Genomic DNA, 27,698 nt, shown 5'->3' with positions numbered 1-27,698 from the left:
TTTAACAACAAACATAGATATAAATCGTAATAAGCTGCTTACACAGATAAACTATGAGGCCGTTTATGTGCTGAGGAGGGTTTGACCTTTGAAAGTAAGGAAGTAAGATGATTTGTGTCGTGTTAACAGCAGAAACTAGCAGCCTGATGGTGATGGTGCTTCAGTCTCGTTACATAAAGTGAATTGTTGCCTCTTTCTACTTTATTATTGGTTACTTTCACTGGGCTTCTTTCTGTCTCTCTTTATTAAAATGTGGTTTTCTGCTCAGTGTTTCCCCGCCGTGATTGATAATAGATCCTGAAGGAAATCCTCTCAGAGGAGGAACCCTCTGGTGAAAAGAACGCTTTCACATCTGGCCTGTCGCACTGGACAGCTGCCTGGTCTGCTGCAGTCTGTATCTCTGAATATCTGTTTCCCTCATCCATCAGACTCCTCAGCTTCGGAGTAGACGTGTTGTTTGTTGAACCGTCTTCGTCACGTGTCCACCAAAAACAGACCTGGACGAGCTTTTCATGCCCGACATGTCTAATTGTGAATGAAAATTGAACTGTGAGAGGATTATCAAGCTGCAAGGCTGCCGTCTGGAGTTACCTGTAGAAAATCACAGATAACCATCCTGCTTTAAGCCTGTGAGAGCAGCAGTGATTTTCCAACATGCACTGTGGTAGCTGAGTTAGCTTTGAGCAGTGGTTTTGTTTTGAGGGAGGGGCGGTCGTCGTTGCATTCACAGAACAATGACTTCCACTTGAATCTGCTCAGTGGTTTGGCTGCCTCCGACACTTCTGAGAACAATGGCTGTTTTCATAAACAAATCAATTACAGTCGCATAAACAGAGCAGATTATGTTTCATAAATTACAGTGTATGATTCATAAAAATCTCAGGCCCGTTTGAGAAACTCCAGAGAGTGATTTCTTGATGAAAGCGCTGCCTTGCGTCCAGATGACATTGTGCAGTGACATGTTGAGGAGTGGATGTCAAGTATCTCCTCCGTCACTGCCGCCATTTATCAGCCCCTTCCACACCGCAGCGGCTCGCAGGCGACTTCCAAAATCCACGTGTTTTCAGGGCGGCAGGAAGGAAGAAGTTTCAGTCATCAGTCGGAGGACAAGGGAACTCTTTCAGTGTGCCACATGGGCCTGCAGAGCATGTGTTTATATTTACTGTATGAGGGCTTGGGCACATGCCACCCCGCTGTTTCACTCTGGGCACCAAAGTTTCACTCCACCCAGCTCCAATTAAGGAGCACAAGGAGCTGTTTGATTCCCTTTATAAACCCAACATGACAAATAGCTGTATTGTATATTGTTTGATCCCCCTCGGCTGCCATGACTGTGTGTAGCACACCACCGCCGCTGTGCGATTGACTGCTCTGTGTTATGTCTGCTCTGAGAAAGTAATGATTTGTATAGACCATTGCTAACGAAATGTGAATCGTAAGACTTGCGAGGCTGGGACGCAGCCAAGGCGAGCGCAGCTTGGGCGTTGTGAGAGTTGGAGAGGGGTACTGGGTTTATATGGTCGGGGTGGTTTTAGGCTGAGTTGTTTAACTTAGATAATGTTGGATGATATCCAGCACAGTGGGCCAGGGAGTAAGGAACCATATTGTGCTCGTTGAGGAGAACTGGAGGAGACGTGAGTGCTGCTGGAGTTTTTCATTGGATCGGTGCAGGCGTTGTGCAGATGTTGCCCTATAACTCTGGAACATTCTGCGGTTATCAATTACATTCTGTGGTTATCAATTACCCGTTACTCTCCTCTCAAACAAAGGCATCCCACGCGTTCAACTTTTCAAAAGCTCTTACTTTTTGAGAAGTTTCCTGGCAAAAGGTGGCCAGACACTGAAAACAGAGTGCTAAATTTAATTTTTCTATCTCTGTGTTGATGTGAAAAATGATGTGAGCGTGAGTCAGAGAGAGAGAAAGAAAACTGACACGCAGAGAGAAAGAGACGTAGAGGGAGATCTGAAAAACATGTTTACCTCCTGTGGATCGACATCGGCTGCAAAGGCTTCCCTTCTGGAGAGCTTCCCAAAGTGAAGAGAGGCAGCGAGAGTCAGAGGAGGAGAGCGAGAGGGAGGGAAGAAAAGACGGAGACGGACTGGCAGATTGAAGTTTTAGTCAAACAAACAATTTTAAGAGGCAGATCTGCTTTCATGGAAGAAGGAATCCTCTCATTGGTCGAGTTGGAAAATCAGTGGAAATCAAAGTTTTCTAGCTAACTGACGAGTTATTAAGTCGGAAAAGAATCATATGAATTGTCATGGTACACTTAAAATCTGCCTCAACAACATGAAACTAAAATATCCACGGTACACGGTGTGCCAGCCGAGATCCTGTACAACTTCCTGTACAACAGACTGTTTTCCTTTTGATACCTATTGTTTACACACAGGTTTCCTTGCAACATGGTTCCCAAATGTTATATTTGGTTCATAGTCACACACACCGGTGTGTTTCCTTGCCTGCCAGATGTCTACACCTTGCTGTGCACCAGCCACAATTGTTACTATGGTGCCCGGACAATGCAATACCTTTGTATTCAACAAAAATATCCACATGTTTGCTATTTTGCTGGGTATTTTTCTAATAGTTCAAGGCTGCAACATCTGTGTTAACCATGGTTTCATGTCTTTGTTAGAAAAGGGAAAATAGTCTGGTAGTCTGTTCTCAACGAGCCAAAAATGTTACCGAAAAGTTTGGGCGCTGTGTGACAAGTAAATAAAAAAGAATGCAATGATTTGCAAACAAACTGACTTACATATGTACTGACAACAGTTTTACACAGCGTACCAACTTTATTGGAATCGGGTCAGAGAAGCCTTTCGTTTTTTGTTTCTCTTCACTAACGTTTATTTGATGGAGATAAAAAAAATCCACTAAGCGTAATTTAGACAGATTGTTATAAAGACGTTACAGCAGGACTAATTGCTTTGTTTAGAGGAGCTGCATGTAGTGACATAAGGTTCCATTTTCAGCAGTACTCCGTAAAACCAAAACCATGTATCTGCAGTGTCGGGTTGCAGCACAACTGCGTTTTACAACTTTGTGCAGCCGCTGCAGATCCCTCTGTTCTGCAATAACTTGTATATCTCTGTGCATAACTCGGGCACGAGGCTGACAAAACTGGTTTGAGTAGTTAAAGGGGCACAATGTAGTTTTGAAGGAGAAATTTAAACTCAGAATTTCAATATTTGCAATATTAATGAAGTAATTATACAAACTCAGAAATATTTATTTTTTCCATAAATGAATAAACAAGCTGTTCTCAGAGGAACATAACGTCCCCAGAACACTGTTTGAAGCTAGTAAGGTGGCAGGGTCCGCCAAATATAAACAAAGTAAAACAGTATGAAAAAATCAGTCGATGAAGATCTTTCTCTTCCCCCAAAACTACATAATGCACCTTTAATCATAACAACCTGTATATAAAACAATGTCAGTCTGAGGCCCAAGTAATATTTGAATACTATCTGGATGTGGATATCGTACACTGAAGCCTCTGTCTCCAGGTGCTACTTGAAATACTCAGACACAGAGGTCTGCAGAAAATCCTGCCAAACAATTATGATCCTAAAACTGTGTGTCCCAGTTCTACAAAGTAATAACCAGCAGGTGCTCTGGAAAAGTCACCAAATTATGTATACTCAAGAAGGGTCTTTATGCATTTTCAAACCCGACTGTCAGCCCAGCTGAGCCCCTCTTCCCTCAGATGTCTCCCACTTATTTCTGGTTGTTGGAGTCCTGACAGCTCGTTGTATCTCTGACCTTCTTGTACACAGATGTCGAGAGATGCTCTCATACTATTTTTCCCTTCAACATTCCCATTCTGATACTTGAACTTGTGAACCGATACTGAGAATCCCAACGTTACTTCTGTAACTCACATTGCAAAAGTATATACTTGTAAGACACTTATGTGACGTTATATACAGTATCTCCTGTGCTTGTTGAACCCGCCCGCCCGCCCCCTATACAGACTTTTCGCTCTTCGCACTTCTTCTCCTCACTTCCTCCTTTGCAGCTGTAATAATTACTTCAGCCACCAGAGGTCGCTGCCAAGCAACAAACGTAAATATGGGTTTTAATAAGCTGCTTTCATTTACTTCCCATACGGTGTTTTTTGTGATGAGGACAGGCTCTTTTATCTGGCTGAAACTACGTAAGAGTTGTTTTTTGGCACTTTTGGCGCAGCCTTTTTTCTTCTGTACATAGTTATTCTACCTGTAAGGTCTACAATTTGATGTATTTCTTGTATTTTTTGTTCAGTGACCTTTCTGAGTTTGTTCTATGTCTGAGGAAGGGCATGAGTGTGAAACATCACACGCTGAGTTAACAAATGTTCATGTGAACACGCTTCCTTTCCAGCACCAAGTGTTTAGCTTTCAGAGGCCTGGCTATAAAACTGGTTGTTTCTTAATTAGATTTTTCCTCTGTGGGTCACTTTTCGGTGACACACCTGATTTGACTTCCTCCTGAAGAAGCAGCTAAAACTCCCCAACAGGGAGAAAAGTGAAGGCAGAGTGAGATCAGAACAGAGGTGAACAGGTTTCCAGTGTCTTCTCCTCAGACATAATAGAAGCTGTCAGTGCCAAGCTGCACCTCCTCCATCTCTGCCACCTCACAACTCCGGCTGCTACCCCATCAGTCTGCACCGCGCTGTCTGCCCCGTTCAAACGCTCCACTTATCAAACTGCAGACAGCCCGTTGAGCCACACAGCACATATCTCGGTTGAATTTCTTCAAGAGAGATCGGCAACAGCTGATCTTTCTCTTCAAACTGCACTTGAGTTCCCACGTTAAGTCATTTTCACAGTCTTTAAATGTCTTTTTAGGGCCTTGTTAATGAGTCAGGGGTCTGAAGAAACTGCAAAAGTTTCCTTCTGCGTCTAATAAATTGGTAAAAATATAGTTTTACGCACACCTCACCGGGCAGAATGACAAATCAAACGTGCGCTTGTGTTTTCCCGACAGCTCGTATTTACTGGCTGATGGGAAGGCCTCTTTATTGTGGCAAAAAAAACACATTACCGGAAAAAGAGAAAATACCAATAGCATTTAACAATCATTATATGGGGATAGCAGAAGGATTCCTATGAGAACACGAGGAATAAGAAGTTGTCAGTTTCCAGTCGCTGCGTGTTAACGAGCCGACCAGCTGCTCGAGCATGTTGGGATTCCACACAGAGATGAAGTCAAGGCTTTCTCTCCTCCACCTCCGATGTCGCTCATCTCTTTGGTATGACTGTTTTTTTTTAGGATTGCATCAGATTTCTCTCCGTCTGTGTGGCTCTTTCTGTCTGTTAGACTGAGGATATGAGCTCATGAGTGTCGGGTCAGACAGCGTGACGTGTGTTTTATATATCACTGATGTAACAGATAATAATAACAACACTCGTTCCATTTCTTCATTTCTGCAGGGAGCCAAGTAGGTGGATTATTTTCTGATTTGTCATTAAAAAAGCTCTTTTTCTCTCTTCTTCTTCTCTCTCTTTCAGACGGTCACCACCTCTGGGAGACCGAGGCCAAGGTCGACCGAGACGCCTCAAAGTCTGTAAGTGATCCATGTGACGCTGTTATCGTGACGAATCCGGTCTGATTTCAGGATTAAAGCGCCGAGGCAGCTGGTCTCAATCATTTAACTAAGTGGCAAAGCATTTTCGATCTAGACTTTGAAAAAAAACAAAAAAAAACAGATGTCTGAATCAAGAGAGCTGAGAATGGAGCTCATCTCAGCCCGCTGGACCACAAATCTAGACTGTGTTTACTTTAAAGGGCCAGTTCACCCGAAAATGCAACAGTAAGCTAACAGAAGAACATATTGTCCCATTTATCTCGAATTGTAGCCAAACATGCAGTCATGTTTTGTTTTTATGCAAACTGATGACACTTGTTGTGTATACCACAAACAAAATTTCAGCTATATGTCAAAGTAGAGCTGAGCGATACGACCTTAAAATAATATCGCAATACACGATAAATATCTCCATATTTTGAAATCTCCTCAAAAGCACTTTAATTAGTCCTACTGACTATTGGTACTTTCTCAAAATATTAACACAATCAGATTTCCAATAAATAATCATCAGTAATGAGGATATAATGACTGAGCAAGTCGTAAGTTTAGAAAATGACTGTCACTTTACTGTAAGGCAGCTTTTAAGACCAGGAAACACAACACTTATCACATATCGGGATATAACAATATCCAAAGTCTCATGTCATGATAACGATACATATCGTATCTCAAAGATGCAAGACCACATGGCTAATTGCCAGTGGACATAATGAGAAAATATGTTGTGTTGTTGTTTGGAGGAAGACAAACTGTAACAACCTACACTTTTTGTATGTAGTGCTCTTTCATTCTTTATATCTTCACTCCTGAAACTTTATTAAATTCGAATAGAAAATATATATTTATGTTTGTCTCATTTCATCTAGTCCCTGGACCTTTAACAGGGGTCTGCGACCTCTTGGGGGTACTCAGAGTTACTGCAGGGGTGCCGCCAAATACACTACTCAAAATTAGTTAGAGATTTTAGTGTTTCACTTTATTGTTTATTCTGTGGCATTGCTGAATTTTTATTTCGTGTTTTGTCATTATTTTTGGCCCCCAATAATTTTTTTTTTTTTAAATGCACATGCATATATGCACTCATATCCCAATAACCCTGAGTAGGGTAACAACAACAAAGTTTTTATATTTTAAGTGTGTAACATGAATCTAACATTTAAGCAAAGATTTAAAAATAATAATTTACACAACACTAATGATGCGATCATGTGAGTAAGCTAATGTCACCTTACACTAAATCTCTGTGCAGCATCCATAATGGCAAACTAATCAGCTTGGTTCAGTTATCTCAAGTGTACGGACATTCTCGTAAATCACTCTGGATCGCTTTGTAACTTATCGAGCAAGAGACTCTGACACACTCTCCACCTCAGAAACCACTGGAGATACTGCAGCGGATGGGCTAACATGCTAACAGACTAGCCACACTAGATGCATGTGTGTGTCACGCTTTTCATATCGGCGTACACATTACCAGGTTAGAGTGGCCACACTGGCTGCATGAGTCGCGTTCTCGGCAAAAAATTGACCTGAAAACGACCTGCAGACAGTCATATAGACATCATACCAGTGTTACACCACAGTTTTAATGTCTGTATCTGTAGAAAATGTCACAGACATGAAGTGATTACACACAACAGGTGAAGAGCAGCTTTGTTTCTTCTCACCCTCCCTCCCTCTCCTTTCCCCATCCCGCTTTCTCGCTCCTTTAAAGGGCGTAAAAGAAAATCAGGTCATCATATTTATTGATAATTATCAAAGGCAAACTCCATGTAAGCTGCTCAGTAATGCAGCTGCCACGCACTACACTACACAAGCATCCAGTGTGACCAGCCTGTAACATTAACCATGCTACAGCTGCTGCCCGACATGTTTATACCCGGCACTACAGGCGGCCTTGCATGTTATTGTAGGCGCACAACAGAGTTTTATACAGTATGTGTGTCTCTCTAAAAGCAAAGGTGTCCATGGCCTGAAATCTAAAAGTTTATCTAAATCTAGATCATGAGCTCCACAACGGCTATGTTGGGAAGCTACAGGTGACGTCAGGGAGATTTCTCCATGTTTTGTACAGTCTATGATACGAACACGAGACACACACACACACACACAGAAGTGGAATCTGACTGTAGATGGTAGATTTTCTCGTGCCAGAGCTGAACCCTCGCGGGGGAAACAGCAGTGTTGTGTTTGAAGCGTGTGGAAAAGGTTTTCAAAAGTTCAACCTTGAACCTGTGGGAGTTTGAGCCTGGCGGTGTGTCCTGCCTTGGCCCGTGACGGAGAGAGAGAGACACAGACAGAGAGAGAGAGAGAGAGAGAGATGTAGTGGTGGGAGTCTGGGAGATAGACGAGGGGATTAGAGGGTGTCTATACGTGAGGCGCTGCACCTGCTCCCTGTGTCGTCCTATTGCAAAACATACACACTTTCTCTCCCACACACACACACATACAGTGACTTCTGGGACACATCTGTCTGCTTGAATAGACAAAGGGCCTCCCTCCCTCCTTCCCCTCCTCCCCTCCTCCCTCCCCTCTCAGCCCAGTCTGCTGGATTGGTCCCATTTCAAACACTGACGCTGCCTTGGCCAGGTTTAACCTCTGCTGCTCCACCGCAAACCCCAGACTCAGAATACCTCACTGCCTCCGTCACCTGCACACACACACGCTGACCTTCAACGAGAGGGAGATGATTTAGTTTTAATTATTTACAATTAGATCCATCAGATTACTCATATAAACGGAGATAAATGGTCTTGAAGCGCTCACTTGAGGGGCCAAAAATGCTCCTTCATGCTCAATTTGTCCCATTTTTTCCCCTCCTCCCTTCCACATGAGAGAAATTAGTTTTGTCAGGTAAAAAACATCTCAGCGCTCAGGCTTTTTAGGCAAATTGACGTCCGTTCAGTCCTCAGTGGGTTGACATGATTTTACGTGCACATAAAACTCTCAAAAGGAACTGAATGATGTCACTGGCGCATGTTTTGGATTAAAAATTAAGCCTGTTTCTTCTCAAAAAGTGTAAATTGACATATTGGACGACCAGCGACACAAATGTTTCCCTGCAACCTGGACTCAATTACAGTTTTAACGCAGTGTAAATTGTGAACCCCTTCCAGAGTTTTTATCAGCTAATTCTCCGGGACAGATGGATGACGGTGAATAAGAGAAGTCGAGACGCCTCATCTGGCTTCACTTGACTTTTACGACTGTAGTGATTTAATATAACGGGTGTCAGCTCTCACCTGTACATGTCGGGGCAGACGGCCTCCTAAGCTCAGCTGTGTAGACGGATGACTTCCTCCCTGGCTACTGAGCAGCACCTCAGACATGTATATTCACACATACTGTATGGGGGCTGATATGGCCACAGGTTGAACTCATGAACCCGGTCGCCCCTGGCCTTCGCCGGTTCTCCTCAGGAGGCATTTCAGAGGAAATAAAATATCTGGACGAAACCCCGAGTTCAGCTTATTCACATCAGCTGAGTTATTCGCTGTGCAAACAACCTTCATGGTCGCTTTGTGGCTCCCTCGTTTGGGATTACTACCAGATTTTCAGATTTTATCCACCGCACAGAAAGACACACACGTCTTCAGGCTAAAGAGTCGAAGGGATTAAGTGAAGAAACAACCGACAAAGACAAAAAACCTTTAAATGTTTAATTTTTCTCCACATGAAACAACAAAAATCGGAAAGGTTAATATGTATTTAACATTCATATTTGGCAAGTATGTACCAAAGAAGGAGAATACGCAATGAATAAAACATTTATATTCCTCAGTCAGTCCAGTGTTTTTGCTCATTTTCTACTCAAGGGGCAAATTAAGACAGAGACAGAGCAGACAAACAGAGCATTAAGTAAAAGAATCTGAGCTAGATGACATAACATTCATGCAAAGTCCAAAAAATGAGAAAACTTTATACAATACAAGACAATAACCTGGTCATGATCTCTTTGTTTATTTACAGAACTCCCTCCTCGTTGAGATCCCTCCCTACAGGAACCAAAGACTCTCCACTCCGGTCCACGTCAACTTCTACGTCTGCAACGGCAAGAGGAAAAGAAGCCAGTACCAGCGCTTCACCTACGTCCCCGCCGGCGGTAAAGCTCTCCTCCTCAGATACACTTATGTGCAGGGCCGTCATGGTCTGACCAGCCGGTCTCTTAAAGATGGAGATTTGAGGAGAAAGATAATCCCTTTTAGTGATTCTGATTAATTAAGTGTTAAAATGACACCGTTCAGACAAGAAATGGAAAGTAAGTAGAAATACTCTTCAGTAGAGTTTGGCTGGCAGCAGAGTTATTGTAGTTTTTAATTTGTTTTTATTTTTATTTTTATTTTTTTGAAATTTGTATTTTCAGCCCAGTTTAGTTTCAGATTAGTTTTCCACCGTTGGTTTGCACCTTTCAGTTAAACTTTTCTTGTTTAAAGATATAATATGTGTTAACGCTGCATTAAAATGTCTAAAAACGACGAGACCTTTGTTATAAGTTTTGTTGAGTTGTTTACTCTTATTATCCCAAATGTTTCTATCAATTTTCAAACCAGAGAAACTTCACAAGTTTACTCGACGGTAATGGTGCGTTTCATTAGGTCACTGTTGCTACTTCCTGGATAGGGAAGTCGGCAAACAAGACTTTAACGAAACTTAAAACATTACCTTTTCTGTAAAACATTCGTGCCTGAGTCACGTCAGATAGATTTTTTAACGGTGTGTTCACGGCCAGTGAAGCAAGTTCGACCGCAGGATCGTTTGTGTTTATTTCTCACGCAGTGTTTATTCGCCCCAAACAGCCAGAATGCTTTACTGCACGTTAGCTGTCATGGTTTGAGTTTTTGGTTTTCCCGCCCTTTTTGCTCCTCACCTGTGTTCTGTCAGTCAATCACACCTGGTGTATTGAAGTCCTGGTCCTCCGCTCTGTCCTTGTTCAGTTTCTCTGAGTCTCTTGTTCTGTTTTATTTTGCCCTCGTGTAACTCTGGTATGTTCCTGGCTTTTGATTCCTGGTTTGTTCTTTGCCTTTTGGTTTTTACTTTGTTTTGTTTTTGTTTCGTGGATTTCTCTGGTTTTGGTTATCTGCCTTTCGCCTGCTTTGTGTTGTTGCTTCATTTTTTGGATTTTGACTTTTATAGACTTTGGCTTTCAGCTTTATTTTATACCTGCCTGCATGTGTGTCTTGCGTTTTGGGTCTAACCGCAACACATGAAATTTGTATTTCTCTGGGTTTGAACATTGTTGGAAACATTTGTGAGTCAGAGCACAACTCAACAAAAGCCTCGTCAACAAAAGTCTTAACGTGGATGGGTTACATATTATATCTTCAACTCTAATGTATTTTTCACACCTAGTTTTAGTTTTTAGTTCAGTTTTGGTCACCTTCATAATTTCATGAAACACGTGTCACCAAACTAGGAAAATGCCTCCTGGTTACCTCCGAGCTGTCAGCACATCCTTGTTGCTTATTCTGCCCTTTCTTTCCTCTCCTGTCATCACCGCAGCACTTCACCACTCTCCGTCTGCTCTCTGCCTTTCATATGCAGACTAATTAGAAACATTTTGCCAGCATCTCACATCTGAAGACGAGAACAAACAGTTTGTTTTCCCTCTTGTCTGGTGGTTTTCAAGGGAGGAACAAAGCAACCTTATTATTCCTCCATTGTAAAAAAAAAACAACACAAAAATCTATAAAATCTGTTCTTTTCCATACCTGTAGCTTCATGACTGGATGTGAGGGGTGGGGAAAGGGCATGGGAAAAGCATGTTATTTGAATGGAGAACCTGTTGCCAAGCTAAATATAAACACTGACCCACCAACTGAAAAGTAAAAACCGCTGCTAATTGCGCTCCGGGCTCGCGGAGTGAAAATCCAGTGGGTGGTTCAAAGCCGCGATTCAAATGAAGCGGCCCTGCCCTGAACGTGGGCGACGGAGTGCCCCGCTGTCAAAGTGGAGCATTGTCCTCGAGACCCGGAGAGGGTGAGGGAGGGGAGAGACCGGGGGACAGTGAGTCTGGACAGTGTCTCCTAAAGGGGGAGAGTCTGGGAAGAGCCAGAGGAAGTACTCAGATATCTTCTACTTTTAAAAAGTAGCAGTAATAAATACTCAGTGGTGGAAAGAGTGCGAGTACAGTTACATTACTGAAATATTACTCAATTACAAGTAAAACTACTGGTATTTATAATACTTATTATAATACTTTACTTAATACTTAAGTAAAAGTGGAAAGCTTTCCTTTCAAACATTAGTTTGTATTAATTACTTTTTAACTGTTTATTGCATTATCAATAGCAGGCGATCAATCAATCGTTCAATATGATTTTAAAAGTAACTAAGTGGTGTTACATGGTGTAATACATACTTAAGTATGAGTAAAATTACTCCAATACAAGCACCCATAATTACATTCATTCAGTCATTTGAGTAGATGTAATTAGTTACTTGCACCCCTGAAAATACTCTGTTACAGGTGATGCATTTAAATGTTCACTTGTTTAAAAGTACTGTACCATCAAAATGTATTTAAACCACAAATAACTTAATGTTCCTTCTGGTTCAGTTTTCTATTTTATGTTGTGTCAGCGCTGTGCTTACGCTCCGGTTTGGTTCAGCCACAAACACCACTTGGTCCGGGTCAGGAGAACATTGTGTTTTGGGCTTTAAATGCCTGTTTGTGTCGCCACAAGGCAGAAGATGTCCCAGCTTCTCCTCAAAAATATCAGTTTGCTGTCGGCACTAAGACAGCTGGAAATTCTCCCAAGGACTCCTCAAAGCAGCAATTATGTAGAAATTTGCATATCCCAGGTCTGTAACAATTTGTCAGACGTAATGTAGGTGCTGACTACAAACAAAACTCATGACATCATAACAATGTTATCTTGTCTCTTGCTTGGCAGCCTTCTCACCTGTAACTCCATCCCATCCACCTCTGGATATGGAAGTCATAAACATGAAATGTGGACGTGATATGACACGTTTTGCAGAAAAGTCAACATGGTCCGGAGCTTCTGACACGTACAAATGTGAACATATCCGTGGTTTGCAGGAAAGTTAATCTTAATCTTAATTTTATCCTGGCGACTGGGCTGCAAAATGATCTGAATCCAGCTTCTTAAATGTGAATATTTTCTGGTTTCTTTCCTCCTGTGTGACAGCAAACTGATTAGCTTAGACTTCTGGACAAAACAAGACGTTTAAGGACGTCATCTTGAGCTCTGTGAAACGCTGGTTGACATTTTTCACCATTATTTGACCAAACAAGCTGCAGCCTTTGATTGTAATTTGATTTATTTAACTAAATCTGCAAAGCAACATGTAACTGAAGTTGTCAGACTACAAAGCACAACATTTTACATCTGAATTTTTGGTGAAGTAGAAATATAAAGTAGCAGAAAACTCAAGTAAAGTAAAAGTGCCTCAAAACTGTACTTCAGTACTGAGTTACTTTCCACCACGAGTGAACAATATAATATTTTTTTTAAAAAAGGAGAAAGTCAAGAGAAGTTTGTGTGGAAAAAAAGAAAAAGATAAAAGACTCAACTTTTTGGTGAGCTGCAGGTGTTCCCTCAGCTCGTACACAAACAGCAGATTTATTCTGGGAACAGCACGCGCGACTGAGTTTCACACTCCGGAAACAAAGGGGTGCACTCTGTTTCTCTTTTGTGGCAACACAAACACTTCTGCTGCTGCTTCTTTCTGTGCATCTGCCCTATCCTTCACACACACATTTCCTCCAAACGGGCCCAGAATAGGGGCGCATGTGCTATTTTAGTGCTGCGGTTGGTGTAACCATCTCATCGCAGTTCCTCTTTTACAGTTGTTGACAGTGGGAGGCTTCAGTAAGGCATGACGCGTCCTAGTTTCAGTCTTTTTGAGCTCTTTATTTAGCCCGGTACACCCTCTAAGATTTTATTCAAGAGGTTTCCCTGAGCAAAAAACCTAAATTAACAAAGTGCAGAAGAGAGAATCGAACCAGAAGTAGGAGTGATTTCAGGCTCACACTTCATATTCTAATCTAAAACAGCTTCAGCACTAAAAAGCAGCAGGATCAGATCCAGTGCGGTGACGCAGTGATGAAGCTCGGGGTCACAGCCGTGCTGTCGTTCACTTGTAACTGGACTGAAACGCTTGTTATATAAGATTGATGTCGTGTCAGGAGCCGCAGCAGATTGACGGCCCACATTTTAAAAACTCCAACATGTTCTGCGCTGGAATCTGGACGGGTGGCCGGCGACTGAGAACAAGCCTCATTTGAACTCCTCTCCACGATAACCACAATCCTCAAACATCCCGAAAGCCTCCATTTTGTCTTTTTCAGCCTTCACGTCCAGTTAAAGTCTTTGTCTCAATGAGCGAGCAGTAATTTATTTTAAATTACCGAACCCTGCTGAGTACGGAGCTGCTGTTACAGCAACATATTTCATATCGCACATTTAGTGGATATTAGCACCGGAGCAGGGTCCAAAGAAAACAGACGTTTTATTATAGAAGCAGCTGGATGTTTCTCGTGTTGATGAGTCATCCCTTTTTTCCTGCTTTTTGTGAATATTTTCGTCGGGGTGGGAGAGCTCGGGCCCAGACACAGAGCCTCATTGATGAGAGTGTTTGTTTGGCAGCGGGTTTCCTAGCCACAAACCCACTCACTCACTCACACTCGCAGGAAGAAGGTTGAATATGTGTTTACTCATTTTCTTCATCTTCTTCTTTCAGTTCCGACAATAAAGACGGAGCCACATGACGACTACGACGCCCCTCTGGTGTGCAGCCAGCGCAGTCCCAGCCTGTCTTTGCACCCAAAGCCATACTTTCCCCCTCAGGTCATGACCCCGATGATGACCTCTGACCTCAGGCCGTGTGTGGTGGGCGGGGCTTACTCTGTCGGCCAGCAAAGATTGGCAGCCAAGCCGTCCTCGTCGTCTCCGAGCACCAGCCCCAAACTACACGAGCTGTCGCCGCCGCCTTTCTCCAAGTGCCTCCCTGCCGGCCCGGCAGTCCAACAGCCCCCGATCCCCCACGTCTCCATCATCCAGGAGACGCCCGGCCGCTACCAGCCGCCCACCCTCTACCCGCCCAGCAGCGCCTCCTCCTCCCCGACCTCGCAGCCCTCCACCCCGACCGACGCCCCCTTCTCTCCGACCCACTGCATGACTCCAGCGCCACCGGTCAGCGGCAGCACCAGCCCAGGAGCTCAGCAGCACCCCAAGGGGCCAGAGAGGGGGGATGGCAGCCCCCCGTCGCTCGCAGTCAGCATCAAGCAAGAACCACAGGAGCTGGACCAGATGTACCTCGATGATGGTGAGTGAAAAGATTTTTCATTATTATTCAAAGTTATGCTCTACTTTCTAATCCAGTGCACGGAAAAAATTAGAAAGCCAACAGCCTGTCCAACCTCCTGATTAACTAAACAAAAGGGTTTTTATTGCGCTCCAACACATAATGAGCGTAATATATCCGCAGGTGCTGATGGGATATCTGATAAGTATCATGTGAGTCACCGATCACATCGCCAGGAGCTAAAAGTTTTGGCCTTTAGAAGTCAGTTAGGAGCTTTTGTTTTGGAGCAAATCTCCTTATCCAATGTCATTTCAAGGAATAGTTGAATATTTCTGAAGAAAAAACTTTCAATGCTTAAAGTTACAGAGAAGTTTGAAATCTCTCGCATAACTTTAAGGTATCTCTTTTTGTAGGATGGTGAAGTAATGACCCTAATAACCCTCCTTCTTCTTTTTCTTCTTCTGCTTCATCTTCTTCTTCTTCTTCTTCTTCTTCTTCTTCTGCTTCTTCGTCTTCTTCTTCTTCATCTTCATCTTCTACTTCTTCATCTGCTTCATCTTCGTCTTCTTCTTCTTCTTCTTCTTCTTCTTCTTCTTCTTCTTCTTCTTCTTCTTCTTCTTCTTCTTCTTCTTCTTCTTCCCCAATCATCACTCCTCATGCCCAAACCTAACCATTGAGTACTAGCCAATCAGAGGCAGAGTAGGGCGTGTCATTCCTTCACCATCCTTGGACAGACAGGAGCTGGTTGTCTTGGCTGAGCATAAAGACTGGAAACATTTAGCCTGTCTCTGACCAAAGGTGAGAAAGTCTTACGACCAGCACATCTAAGCCTCATCAACATATTATATCTGTATTGTAACTGTATTGAAGTGTAAAAATGACACATGCTTCACGATTTTGCGTATTTGCTAAATCTTACTGGGTGTCAAGCAGTTTTCTCGATGCAGGACCAACAAGATTTTAGACTTAAAAACAGTAAACACATGCCTTCTTTATCTTTTTTAAACAAACAATAATCAACTGGACTTACCACAGTGTACAATCTCTGAAGTGGCAGGGATGCAGGAAGTCAGTCACGGTTGGAGGTGCTGAGGGGTCAGTCTATATGATGACGTCATCGTGAGTGGTGCACGACTTTTGTGTTTTTGTATTAATTTGAACGGCCAGGATAACTTATATCTAGTACTTATTAACAATCATTTACAACAGTTTGAGAACATTTCGCATCATCAGGCCAAAGCAGCCACATCAACCACAGACAACAACAGCAGGTAGATGAAGAGGGAGGGGAATTCACCAGACTCCCTATAAAAATTGCTCAATTTTATGAGTTGTTGCATTAGAAGAAACTTTCTAAACTTGCGAAACACTTTCAATGAAAAATTCTTAGTCATTTGGGCTTTCTTGTTAATTCGGCTAATGTTATACATAAGTTTTTTCTTTTGTTGTGTATAAAACATCATGTCTATTGAGAGATGCGATCGCTAGAGGTCAGTCGAGATGCCTGATGCCAGGTATGAACTGAAGAGGAGTTCCCTTGTGATCGGTTCACCAAAAACACATGTTAATACCAGAGATAAACAGCCTCACCCATGACCCACACCCATCCCCTGACCCTCCAAAGGAGTGTATTGCACATAGTGTAAGTTACATACAGGATTTGATTTAGTTTAGCTTGTCAGAAGGGAGATTAATGAGTGCCAGATCTTTGCACAGTGTTTTTAAGAATAAATCTGATTCTCTCTAAATGCAACTCAGTTAGCCAGTTAGAGGTTTACAGAAGGCATTTCCTTCTTTCTTCCAAAGTAGAAGAATGAGTGTCTTAGCAGTGAGGAGCCCATAAGATAAAAGTCTCCTGAGCCTTTCCAACTGGATCAGATTGAATCTCAACCACCAGTTTCTCTCTGCAAATTGAGACATAACTGTGTGATCAGGTTGTTTCTGTTGAGTCACATTTATTCAAGTATAGTGAGATTTTGGGGGGAATACTCTGTGTAATTGTGTCTTTGAATGGATATATCAGTGTCCTAGATATCCTCTGTTCGGTAAGTTTTATTCTTATAAAAGAATTCAGCACAGAGATAGTTAACCTCTTCAGTGGGTGTTTCTGTTTCGCAGCATGCAGACTTGTCTATATTGTGAAACTGCGATGTTTGTGTCAGTTGCAGGCCACTGAAGGAGGAGTAGGAGTGATGACTGTGTAGAAAGGTCTTACTTGAACAGAGGCTGATAAAAAAACCTGCATTTCTTTAATATCTCTGTACAAATTCTTTCACTTTTCGTGCCGCTTCTTTCCATCTCTGTCAGCTATATTCGTCGTCTAACTTCTAAGAAACCCGGTGGTCTACCGTTTGATATACACGGTTGTAAACCCTGAACGAGACTGATGTAATGAATACAATTTTGGTGACCCACTTTATTTATCTCAGAGAGAGCAGGGTTTTAGGAGCACAAATTTTATGACCTCACTGCTCAGGCCCTCTGCGCTCACCACTGAGGTTCAGGGCTGTGCGCTCTGAGCTTTGTGGTGATTCGAAATAAATTGGATAAATGATCTTCCTCGAGGCAAAAAGAAGCAGTCCTCCACTAGATGAAGAAACACTAACCAGCAGCTATCAGTGGACGGAGCAGCGGGCTTTGATCCGTCACCAGAGACCCCGCTGGATCGTCTGGCCGAGCTTCCTGAGACGCTGTTGTTGCGCCGCAGACTGCAGGACTCAGACTGTTCCCATGCCACTTCCTCTCAACAGTCTGGGTAAATACATTAACACTTGTTAACCCTGTCTGCGGAGAGATTTGGCCGGCCGCAGCTAAAGATTTGATTTGTAATTATGCTCTCAGTGGTGCCACCGCTGCTCGTGTCTCTCGAGGATTTTTTAGTTTCAAACCAGGTGTAGTTAAAAGCACGCCACCGTAACCATAATGGATATTTCTGAGGAGCTGGGCCTCCAATTACACTTGTTTTCACTGGCAGATTGAAGGAGATTTTTCGAAAGCATTCCAAACTTAATGTGGCTTCTCACTTCATTAAAACCGTTGGCAGAGTTTGATACAGCTTTTCTGCTTTATGGCCTCGCTCAGGTGTGGTGTTACTGTAATTTCATGTCGGCCGAGCTCGTTAAAACACAAACGACGACATCTGAGACTTTTAGGGAGCCGAGACACTGACTGTCATTACAGGCAGTGAAGGAATGTAACTAAGTACATTAACTCATTTTGCTGTGACGAAGAAATTTCCCCATTTGAGCGACAAATAAAGGAATTCTGATACTGATTCTGATTTTGAGGTACTTGTACTTTTGATTTTCTGCTGCTTTATACTTCCACTACACTACACTTTTACTCCTCTACATTAATTTGATGGTGATTGGTTCGCTAGTTTGCAGGTTGGTTGGTTGGTTGGTTGGTTGGTTGGTTGGTTTGTCAGCATGATTACACAAAAAATACTGAAGAGATTTGCAAGAAACTTGGACGGAAGATGGGCAGTGTGTTTCTGGGTACTGGGCCTCACTGATTGCTGTACAAAAACACACATTTATAACTTTATTCACTGAAACTGTAACAGAAACACGTTGCTGGAGCATCAAAATCAGTGACCTCTGAATGTAGACATGTTGTAAAATGGTCAAAAAGTATTTTAAATTTCAGCTTGACTTTAAGTGAATTATTTAAACATGAATCTTTAACTGCACTTCTAAATGAAGCGACAGTCAGGTGTTTTTCATCTCCCAGCTGAACTTTGTTGTTGCCCTTTCATCTGTAATCAGAGCTGATATCTGTTCCCTGTTTGTTCAGCCCTCTCATATTCATCAGGATCCCCCCGCTCTGTTACACATTTTTTCACACCGTCCCCCGAGAGGTCACAAACATGTCTGCTCATGGAAAGTCTGAATCGTGCCGTCTGGCCCCAAGCCGGAGCTCGAGGCTGCAGGGTGCACGGTTTGAACTCCACCGCTGCCGAGGCTGAGGGAGATGGAGGCCGGCCACGCTGCCATAAAACTTGCTGACTGGAGAGGTTTGCATGCTTCCCTTTGGCTCCGAGAGAGTCTGGAAGAGGTGGCCAAAGCCATACGTTATGCTGCACAGTAGTGTGCCGAAGACTTTTGTCAGCGGTGAGGTAACATGAGCAAAACATGTGCATTTTGAAGTCAGATCAGAGCCAAATAGCATTACGAAATGCTTTTTTATGGCGTGTTGTGGCCTTGTTAGATGTCAGAGCAGCACAATTGATGACCAGAGACTTCAGATGATCATAGGAAAAGAATTTGAGAGTGAACTCGACTGCGTCTGATTCTAACAGTAAATCCACTTTCTGCTTCAAATCATTTGCATCCACAGCTGAAGAAAGAAGCAAAATTTATCTGTAGTTTTATAAAGAATTCTCACCTGACTGTACACATGTGTCACGTTTATGGTTCCTATGAATTATCAGCTATTAATTTCATTAATTTATGTTTACAGGAGGAATATATCTTTGGTTTATCACATATTCAACAACATCCACATCTGCTTTGTATTATTTTTCGCCAGTTACAGTTATTGGTGCATTTCTAAAGACAATGAGTGGCCGGAAAAGAAAGGAGCAACAGTATGATGTAATGAAATGTAAGAGCCCTGCAATTAAAAATGACCTTTGCTTTCCTTCTACTCTCCTTACTAATACTTGAGGTATTGGTGTGGGATTTTTGGCTGTGTCATAGTGGAGTCATTGCAAAATGCCTCCTTAGATTTTGATTTGATGGAGCAGAAATATTAGAATACAATCCAATACAACAACAACAACAACAACAATAAAAACACAGTCTGATCAATGACCGTATAGTTTCATTTAATTTAAGTTTATTTTACTGAGACAATAAAGATAAACACTGTAACATAAGGAGAGCAATGCAACATATATACATAGTGCATCTACTGTAGCTAAAACTAATGTGCGGCTTATAAAGTTACATTTACTACCACTAGATATCACACTAGAGCACCAGCTGCCAGACAGATCTGTGCATATTTAACACACTAAAGTTGAAAAACAAAAAAGCAGCATTTGAACAAACTCTGCTCATAAAACTGTAACAATTATGCTGTGTTTATTAAATATGATTCATGATTATTTTGCTGCATACGTTACTCTTTTGTTTAGCTATAATCTGAGAAAGTTCCTTACCAGTTTGCCATTTTCAAAATGGAGGCCAGGGAGGGATTCACATCAAGCCATGGATGTGGGAACTAAGGGTGCTGAGCACTGCAGCACCCCCTAAAACAAGGCTGTAACATACGCTGAATTTACAAGAAGGCCCACATAATTAAGAATTTGTCTGAAACGACACTTCATAAAGTTTATAAAGTTGCTCCTAACCCAACGAGGCACAAAATTGAACGATTTTATAAGGGAGTCTGGTAAACGTCTCTCCCTCTTCATCTCCTGCTGTTGTTGACTGTGGTTGATGTGGCTGTTTTTGACCTATAATATGTTGATGTTCAAGTTTGCCATCTGCTGTAAAACAAACTGCAAAAAACATTCTCAGATTGTTGTAAATTATTCCAAATAACCATCAGATACGTGCTATCCTGGACATCCAAACGAATGCAAAAAAAAACATGAATGTCACCATTTACTATGACATCATTATACAGACTGACCCCTCAGTACCTCCAGCTGCGACCAACTTTCTGCGTCCCTGCATCAATCCCCCAGGAAGAGTGCCAGGTAGTGGTCAAACCATGTAATTAAAACTCCATGTGACGCACTGTGGCCCTTTTTTTTTTTCCCAGAAACGTACATTGTGAAAGAAGCGTCTATGATGATGAATGACTAATTTCACCATCAGAATTTGAGCCATTCATTCTGATAAAATTGGGAAAGTCTCGAAGAACCGCACAATAAAACATTTGATCTCCGGCTAAACCAGGACTCGAGGCAGAAGTCTCTACAATGTGAACGGGGCTCCGTCTCTGAAGCTACATCCAGATTTCCCTTGCACTAACACGCACGTGTGGTCAGCCAGACTAACAAAAGAGTGTGCCGTCATTACTCCACCGTATCTTTACAAAGCAAACAGTTGTTTGCTGGTATATTTTTTTTTTTCATCAAGATCCATTATTATATACATCCCATACCCTGAGAACTTAACAAAAATGTTGAGAAACACCCTTCCTTGTAATGATTAAGAAAGTGAGAAAAGAAATCCTGGAATAGTTAATGAGGTCTATTCTGGGCCGAGACTCGTCCAGCATCCAAGTTTTATGGAAATCTGTTCAGTAGTTTTTGCTGACAAACCAACCAACCGACATGTATACACTTCGTCTGTATAATAGACTGAATTGAAAATCGATTGTTTTCCGTTCTGACGTTTCCATTTTCATTGTTACTCGCAGTAGAAAGGAACATTGTGGTGATATTTTGCTGACATCTTCTCTCCTTCTATTATTCTATTTTCCTCCGGCCTACAAAGCTCTATTATCCAGACATTTTTCTTTTTAAATAATACCTGGGTTAAAAGAGAAATTGGCAGAATCTGTGGTGAACTACAGACCCGCGCTGAGGGACTGACTTGCAGTAACCCAGTAGGAGCCTCATTATGTGGGCCAAGAACATCTCGTGGCTTGTGGCCTGGACTTGACGTGGCAGTAAACGGTGGAGGAGGGGGTGTCATTGTCTGAGCTCTGGTCCCTCAGCTGATTTATTCCCAGCGTTCGGAGAGAGGATTGTTGAATATCTCGCCGGCTGATCGTGTTATTACAGGCCGGACAATGTTGACGCGCTTTAGCCCTTAATGAGGCAAACAGGGCTGTCCTGCTAATTGTTTGGGAGTTCCTCGTCTGTTTGGGGTTTCCTGGTCGGAGAGCCGGGCTGTATCAGTCTGCTCCAGCTGCTGTGGACCTCCATGGGACAGGAAACCAGTTCCTGGATTACATCATATCCAACCACACCTTCCCTGCTGCTGAATAACTCAAGTTAACTCAATAACACTGCAGTGCGTTGTGCAATGAGGTTAATTAGAGTATGCTGTCATACATTTGACCACAAGTAATGTTTTTCCATTCAGTCTTCATTGTTTTATAAGCAAATTCTGGACCTTGGAACAAGCAGTTGAAGTCCAGGTAGTGGCACAATATCAAATTTCAGTTTTTCTGAGCACTTTAAGGAATTTATGTCAAGTTCTTGACCTTGGAAACAGCAGGTAAAGAAACAGTTTCACCATAAGGTCCATTGAGTGGCTGTTCCTGAGCTGTCGATCATATCGATAATGAACTTTGAACCTCAACTTTCGAGCCAACATGGATGAGAATGATGGACTTATTAGGGCCATTGTAGGCTACATAATAATAATAATGATAATGTAGCTGGGGGAAAATGGGAATATATTGCAAGAAATAACTTTTCTGCTATTAAAGTGTTACATTTATGTAGAAAACTCACGGATTTACGAGAACAAAACTCGATTATTTACCGAGATTATGAGGTTATAAATTGCACACAAAAAAACTCACTCTTAACTTTAAACACAAATTTATGAGAAATAAAAACTTCCCCTCAATTTACGATAATAAACCTCAGACATGTTTAGATAAAAGCCGCTGTCCGCCTGTCTGAAGCGTCTCTACCTCTCAAATCGATGTGACCGGAGAACACGCGACACAGATGTCACGCTGGTGCTGGGCCTATTTTTAGGACTTTGTTGTAAACACACTTAGTGATCAATAGATTGACTTTCTTTTTCAATTAGACCCTCCACATCAAATGTGACGGCCCTGTGAAAAGTGGGCCATGGCAACCGCCGAATAAACAGTAAACGTTGTGGCCCTCAGCGGGGCAAAAGATAAAGTTTAACTGCCCGGCCTTCGTGTGTTTTATAACATAATAAACTACTGAATTCTGTCTTTATACACTTTTATTATTTTGTAAAAGCTATTCCACCACATGTGGCGCATGGTGATGTGTAAGGAAAAAATATCTGAACGCCGTAACTCATCCGTGATTTTGAGAGTTGCCGGACAGGTGATGACATGATGTGGAGGTCTGACAAGGTCTTCATGTCCTAAAGTTACAGCCGGCGTCCAGAGAAGTCGGTGTAATAACTTCCTCTCGAGGCCTGAGCTCAAAGATTATATCCTTCCACCTCCAGATGTTGAGAAGGTCAAAGCCAGATCAAATGGAGGAGAGGAGGTCGGTCAGTTCAGTCTGGGCCGGGGAGAGCACACATGGAGACTGTAGGAGGGTGGAGATGAGGTCGGAGTGTTTATTTCTCCTGGTTCAAGTATGTCTTTTGGTAATATTCTCACATTCACATAGCTGCTCAACATCTTGCTTGCTGTACACACAGAAAAGTAGGCCAGCGTAATCTGACTGTTACCATTACAGAGATACTAATCCTGATGAAGGTGAAGTCTGTGGAGGTTTATTTCAATCAAGTCCAGCCTCATTTATGGAGCAGATTCCTCTCGTCTGCACTCTGGATGAATACTGAACAGGTGATTTAGCCATAATGTGTAAAGCAGCTGAAATCAAGGTCAAAACCAGCGTCATGTTTTAACCCATTACCTACAAAACACAATTACAGAGAGTACGTTTTTAGGTTTAATTTTCTACAATTCAAGCAGTCTCTGTCCAACCTTCATCAGGTGAGCTAATACTCCAAGGTTGAATGACCAAACATGGTATTGATGAATAGCTCTCCTGGTAAAGTGCCTGCCTCATGTAGGTTACCGATGAAGTTCAGGGTTCAAATCCACCCTGTAGCTTCTGCTGCATGAAGTAAAATTTGGCCATCATAAAAACTTTCATGTTGAACCAAAGGAAGATCTTTAGACGTCTGTAACTGAGGTTTAAAAGATGTCTAAAAACTTTAATTTTGAACCCTGTAAGAATGTCGCTTGGACATCTGTATCTCCGTCTGCACAGGGTGTTTTATTTTGAAAACCGACCGGACAATCTATGCCGTTACTGTGTTCGACTTCCTGCCTGGCTCGATCTGCTCAACGCAGCTTGACAAAGCTCCTGTCCTCCTTTTGACAAACCCAGACTGGGCGTGTATTGTCAGAGCAGAGAGACGCCCCTGGGACGTCCTGAAACACGTTTCAAGCATTGTCTAGAGCGGCCGTGATGAACTGTGAGGCTGTGTCGTGTCAGGATCGCAATCCAGATGTGCCCGGTGGAGTCTGGTTACCCAATTGTATCGCCACAAACACAGCTGGAAGTTGTCATAGCTATTGGTTTCACAGTTACAAATGTTGAAACGTTGTCTCGACCAGGGGTCCCTCCTTTAATATATCCAGTGGTTTTGTGCTTACACATTCAAAAATGCCGTCTTGAAACCCCATCTCCTGCTTGGCAGCCGCGTCGCCTTAATATCAGGGGCTTCAGAGCCGATGACATGCTCTGGGTCATGTGGTAAGACTTTATAAAGCTTCATCCACGACAATTCAAGGCGTTATACAACTGTTTTCTCAAGCTGAGTAGTCCTCCTCATGAAGCGTAAACTGACCTTAACGTGAAAATTGTCGGAGTGTCCCTTTAAGAATAAAACTTGAACACGGCTGATGAGTTTATCCTTTTTAGGCCATCTGCTGCAACAAGACAAAGTGATTTAGATCCCCTGAATATAAATGTCTCTGCTGTCTTGACAAGCATCTTCCGCGGTGCCAAGACGTATCGCTGTGAATCATCTCACCCTGTCCTCATGGTCACATAATAGCTTCAGTGTGTCCGTGTGTTTCTGTGACACGCTCATGTGAGATCTGCTGTTGTGTAGCTATCAAACCTCTCTGGAGATCTTCATGTTCTTTATTAATGGCAGTCAATCAGCGAGCCAAACACGCTCCCCTCACGTCTAGACGAGTAACACTCTTTGTAATTGTAAACAGATCCAGTCAGTATCGAGGTCACTTGTTGCTGAGTTCCTCCTCAGTTGTATTTCTGCTACTTTAAGGTGATTATGACACACTTCTTTGTTTTGTTTTTTTGCCATGGCAGCCTCCTGCACACTCCTGCACGTACACCCCGCGTGTGCACGTCATCTCTTTCGTGATAGGAAGTGAGCGGTATTTCTGGTAGGAAGCGACTGTGCCACCGCTGGGTCACAGAGGGGGAAAGGCCGCTCCGCTGCCTTCGATGAAAATAAACGATTAGACAAAAAAAAGTCACTCCATTGTGTCGAGGGGGGCTCTCAGGTTTCAAGCCTGCTTTTCCAGCATCCAGTCAGTCAAAGGGAATTCCTCCCTCGGTCCCGCTGGCTCTGTTTCTCAGGGGCTGGATCCAGGGGTGTTCCCCCTTCCCCTCGAACATTTCTCATCCCTGTGAGAGCTGAGAGAGGGGCCTGATCCTGAACCTCCCGAAAGGCTGATTTAAGAAGTGAGAAGCTGATTAAATGAGTTCACAGATAAGAAGCTGAAGAAAAATGAAGCGTCTCAGTCTCCCTTCCCTTCTGAGTTCAGAATATGACTGATTTGTCCTTTTTCTCTGTTATCACTACTCTGGTGTCTCCATATTTTCTGGTTTAGCTTTACTCAGCCTGCTGTGTGTCACCCCCCCCTTCGTCAGCCAAAGAACACAGCTGATAAAAACAGATAAACAAGCGCACCTGGATCCTTCAGAGACAGCAGGAGGTTGCATCATCTCTCCTGATAAAGAAAAAGGAGGTCTGGGGATCTCAGATCTAGTGATTCTATTAGGTCGACTCAGAGGAAATCACAGAGAGCTCAGAGGGTTGCACTCACAGGGGATGAAGACGGCACATTAAAGCTGCACAAGACATTTGTTTAATTTAAGAATAGAAATGAAACTAAAGGTGTCACTGACAGTTCTGCAGTTTCCTCTTCCTTTGACTATTTTGGTTCACTCTCACTTTCATCAGCAGCTATTTTTAACCCAAAAGATCTCTGATAAACCACGAAGACACAGATAACAACCAGCCAACCGGTGAACACAGTGAAGCATGCAGCGACTAGAGGGCCAGATGTTTCTCTCAGAGAACTGAAAGGAGAGTGAATATTGGACTCTTTGTTTCTGCTCGATGTGTAAATTAGCAGCTGTTTGCTAACATTTGAAAGTGCTGTATCTACTCTACTGTTATGTTATCTTCACAGGTTGTTGCACCTTCAGAAAAATCACTTAATGCAAGTTTAAACTACTTTTACCAACTGAAAACTGGTTTTAGATGTTAGAGGAGCTCAACAATTTTTAGTAAGTTACATGCATTAATCACTTTATTGGCCACATGTGAGCGGATCTCACGGGTTGTCTCTCCGGGTGGCCTATACAAGCCTGTGGACTATTTGTTTGTTTAAAGCTGCTGGATTGTGGATTTTTCGCGACAGTCCAAAGGACGTGACTTTATGCTCGTTCTCGAGTGTCTTGTTTTGGTGCCTCTCTCTGCTCCGCTAGCTAACAGTTACATGACGGATCAGTCGACTAAGGCCAAAGACGTGCTTTCTTCTGAACCACACATTTGCATAGACAACCAGCTGCATGGTGAGCTGTTAACATACAAGACGGCACACGTTAGCTTGTTGTCCCTGCTGCTATTGACCCCTGACCCTGTCACATCCCCCATACTGACCTCCTCCCATTCACCTGCATATCGGATCTTGCGTACGCATAGCGGTAATTTCTGAGGGCGTGCACTACTGACGGTCCGGATGTACACAGGAAACAAGAGCCTGCGTACCTGAAGTGGTTGTTAAAATCAAAAAACATCTTCGAACTAAAGAGATGATTGAAACAGTCACATCATTGCTCCACACAGATCTGATGTGACCTTCCTCACATTAATACATGACAAAATACAACAATGTCATATTTCTGTGTTGTTTTCTACATTGTTTTGTGCCATTTGAAGTTTGACTATAGATGTCATACATAACTAAATACTGAACGCAAAGATGGCGCCTAGTCAGTCCACTGAGAATGACTCGAGAAAAGTTTTGCCAATATAAACCAACATGTGTCATAATGGACCTTTTCTGCAGTTCAAGGTATCCTGTCACTTCTACAGATGTCTCTTTCATAGTGGTGCTCTGTGGGGAAAATTATTTTTTGGGCTTTGGTTGAATTTTTTGCAGAATTGGAAGCGAGGTTGAGTGGCACTGTGGTATTATACATTCATGGGTTTGGCTGGCGCTCTCTTAATTACATCATCTCCTTGCGCCCTCCTCTGCAGTGGCATAATGTTTTTCTGGAGAATTGGCGCCACCTACTGCTTATCTTGACTGACCAATCCCCTGATAATCGCATAACGGTCGTGGATGGAAACTTTGAGATTGAAATTTGGTTAAAATTTGACCTGGCTAGGGTCCTGGTTGACAGCTCACTGCCTTCAGAAAAAACTGAAATCTGATGTGAGAAACCAAAACTGTTCAAATGTTCATGTACGATCACTGCAAGAAGATGATTGTTGTTTTCCAGGGATATAACTCGACACACGTGTACATGCAGACACTCAGTACGATGGCTTATAAAATAGCGTCTGACATACTGACCGTCCTTTTCTCTCTTTTCCTCTGCAGTCAATGAGATCATCAGGAACGACCTGTCAAGCATCTCCGTCCACAGCCATGCGTAGCTTCCCGTCAACGCCAGAACTGACACAGGAATCACAAATAAAGGGAAACACCAAACAAGAATCTGACGTTCTGCTTTACATGCTCGGACTACAGCATGCAGGAAGCAGGAAGAGGAAATGCGAGGAGAACAAGTGTAAATATATTGTCCAGACGACCAGGGTCCAACACGTGCCTTGTTTTTTCATATATTAAATGCCTTTACATGGAAATTATCCAAGGATACATCACATGACTGACTTTTTTAACTGTAAACATGTAGCAACCAAACTTGCCGTCCCTCCCCCCCGACCC

The 27,698-nt window shown here is 42.7% G+C and overlaps 1 protein-coding gene across 1 annotated transcript in view; it reads left to right on the top strand.

Annotated features, from left to right (window-relative positions):
* The window catches only part of nfatc1 (nuclear factor of activated T cells 1), a 46,979-nt gene extending 19,494 nt beyond the window's left edge, over nt 1-27,485 (top strand). Inside the window, exons 7-10 of the mRNA XM_073483680.1 lie at nt 5,497-5,552; nt 9,546-9,678; nt 14,283-14,867; nt 27,351-27,485. Of these exons, the coding sequence (XP_073339781.1) occupies nt 5,497-5,552; nt 9,546-9,678; nt 14,283-14,867; nt 27,351-27,406 (830 nt within the window). The 3' untranslated portion in view covers nt 27,407-27,485. The remainder of the gene's footprint in view (nt 1-5,496; nt 5,553-9,545; nt 9,679-14,282; nt 14,868-27,350) is intronic.
* Nucleotides 27,486-27,698: the final 213 nt, after the last annotated feature.

Source organism: Pagrus major, chromosome 16 (assembly GCF_040436345.1).
Source record: "Pagrus major chromosome 16, Pma_NU_1.0".
NCBI classification, from domain to species: domain Eukaryota; kingdom Metazoa; phylum Chordata; class Actinopteri; order Spariformes; family Sparidae; genus Pagrus; species Pagrus major.
This window is presented reverse-complemented; position numbering and strand designations above follow the sequence as displayed.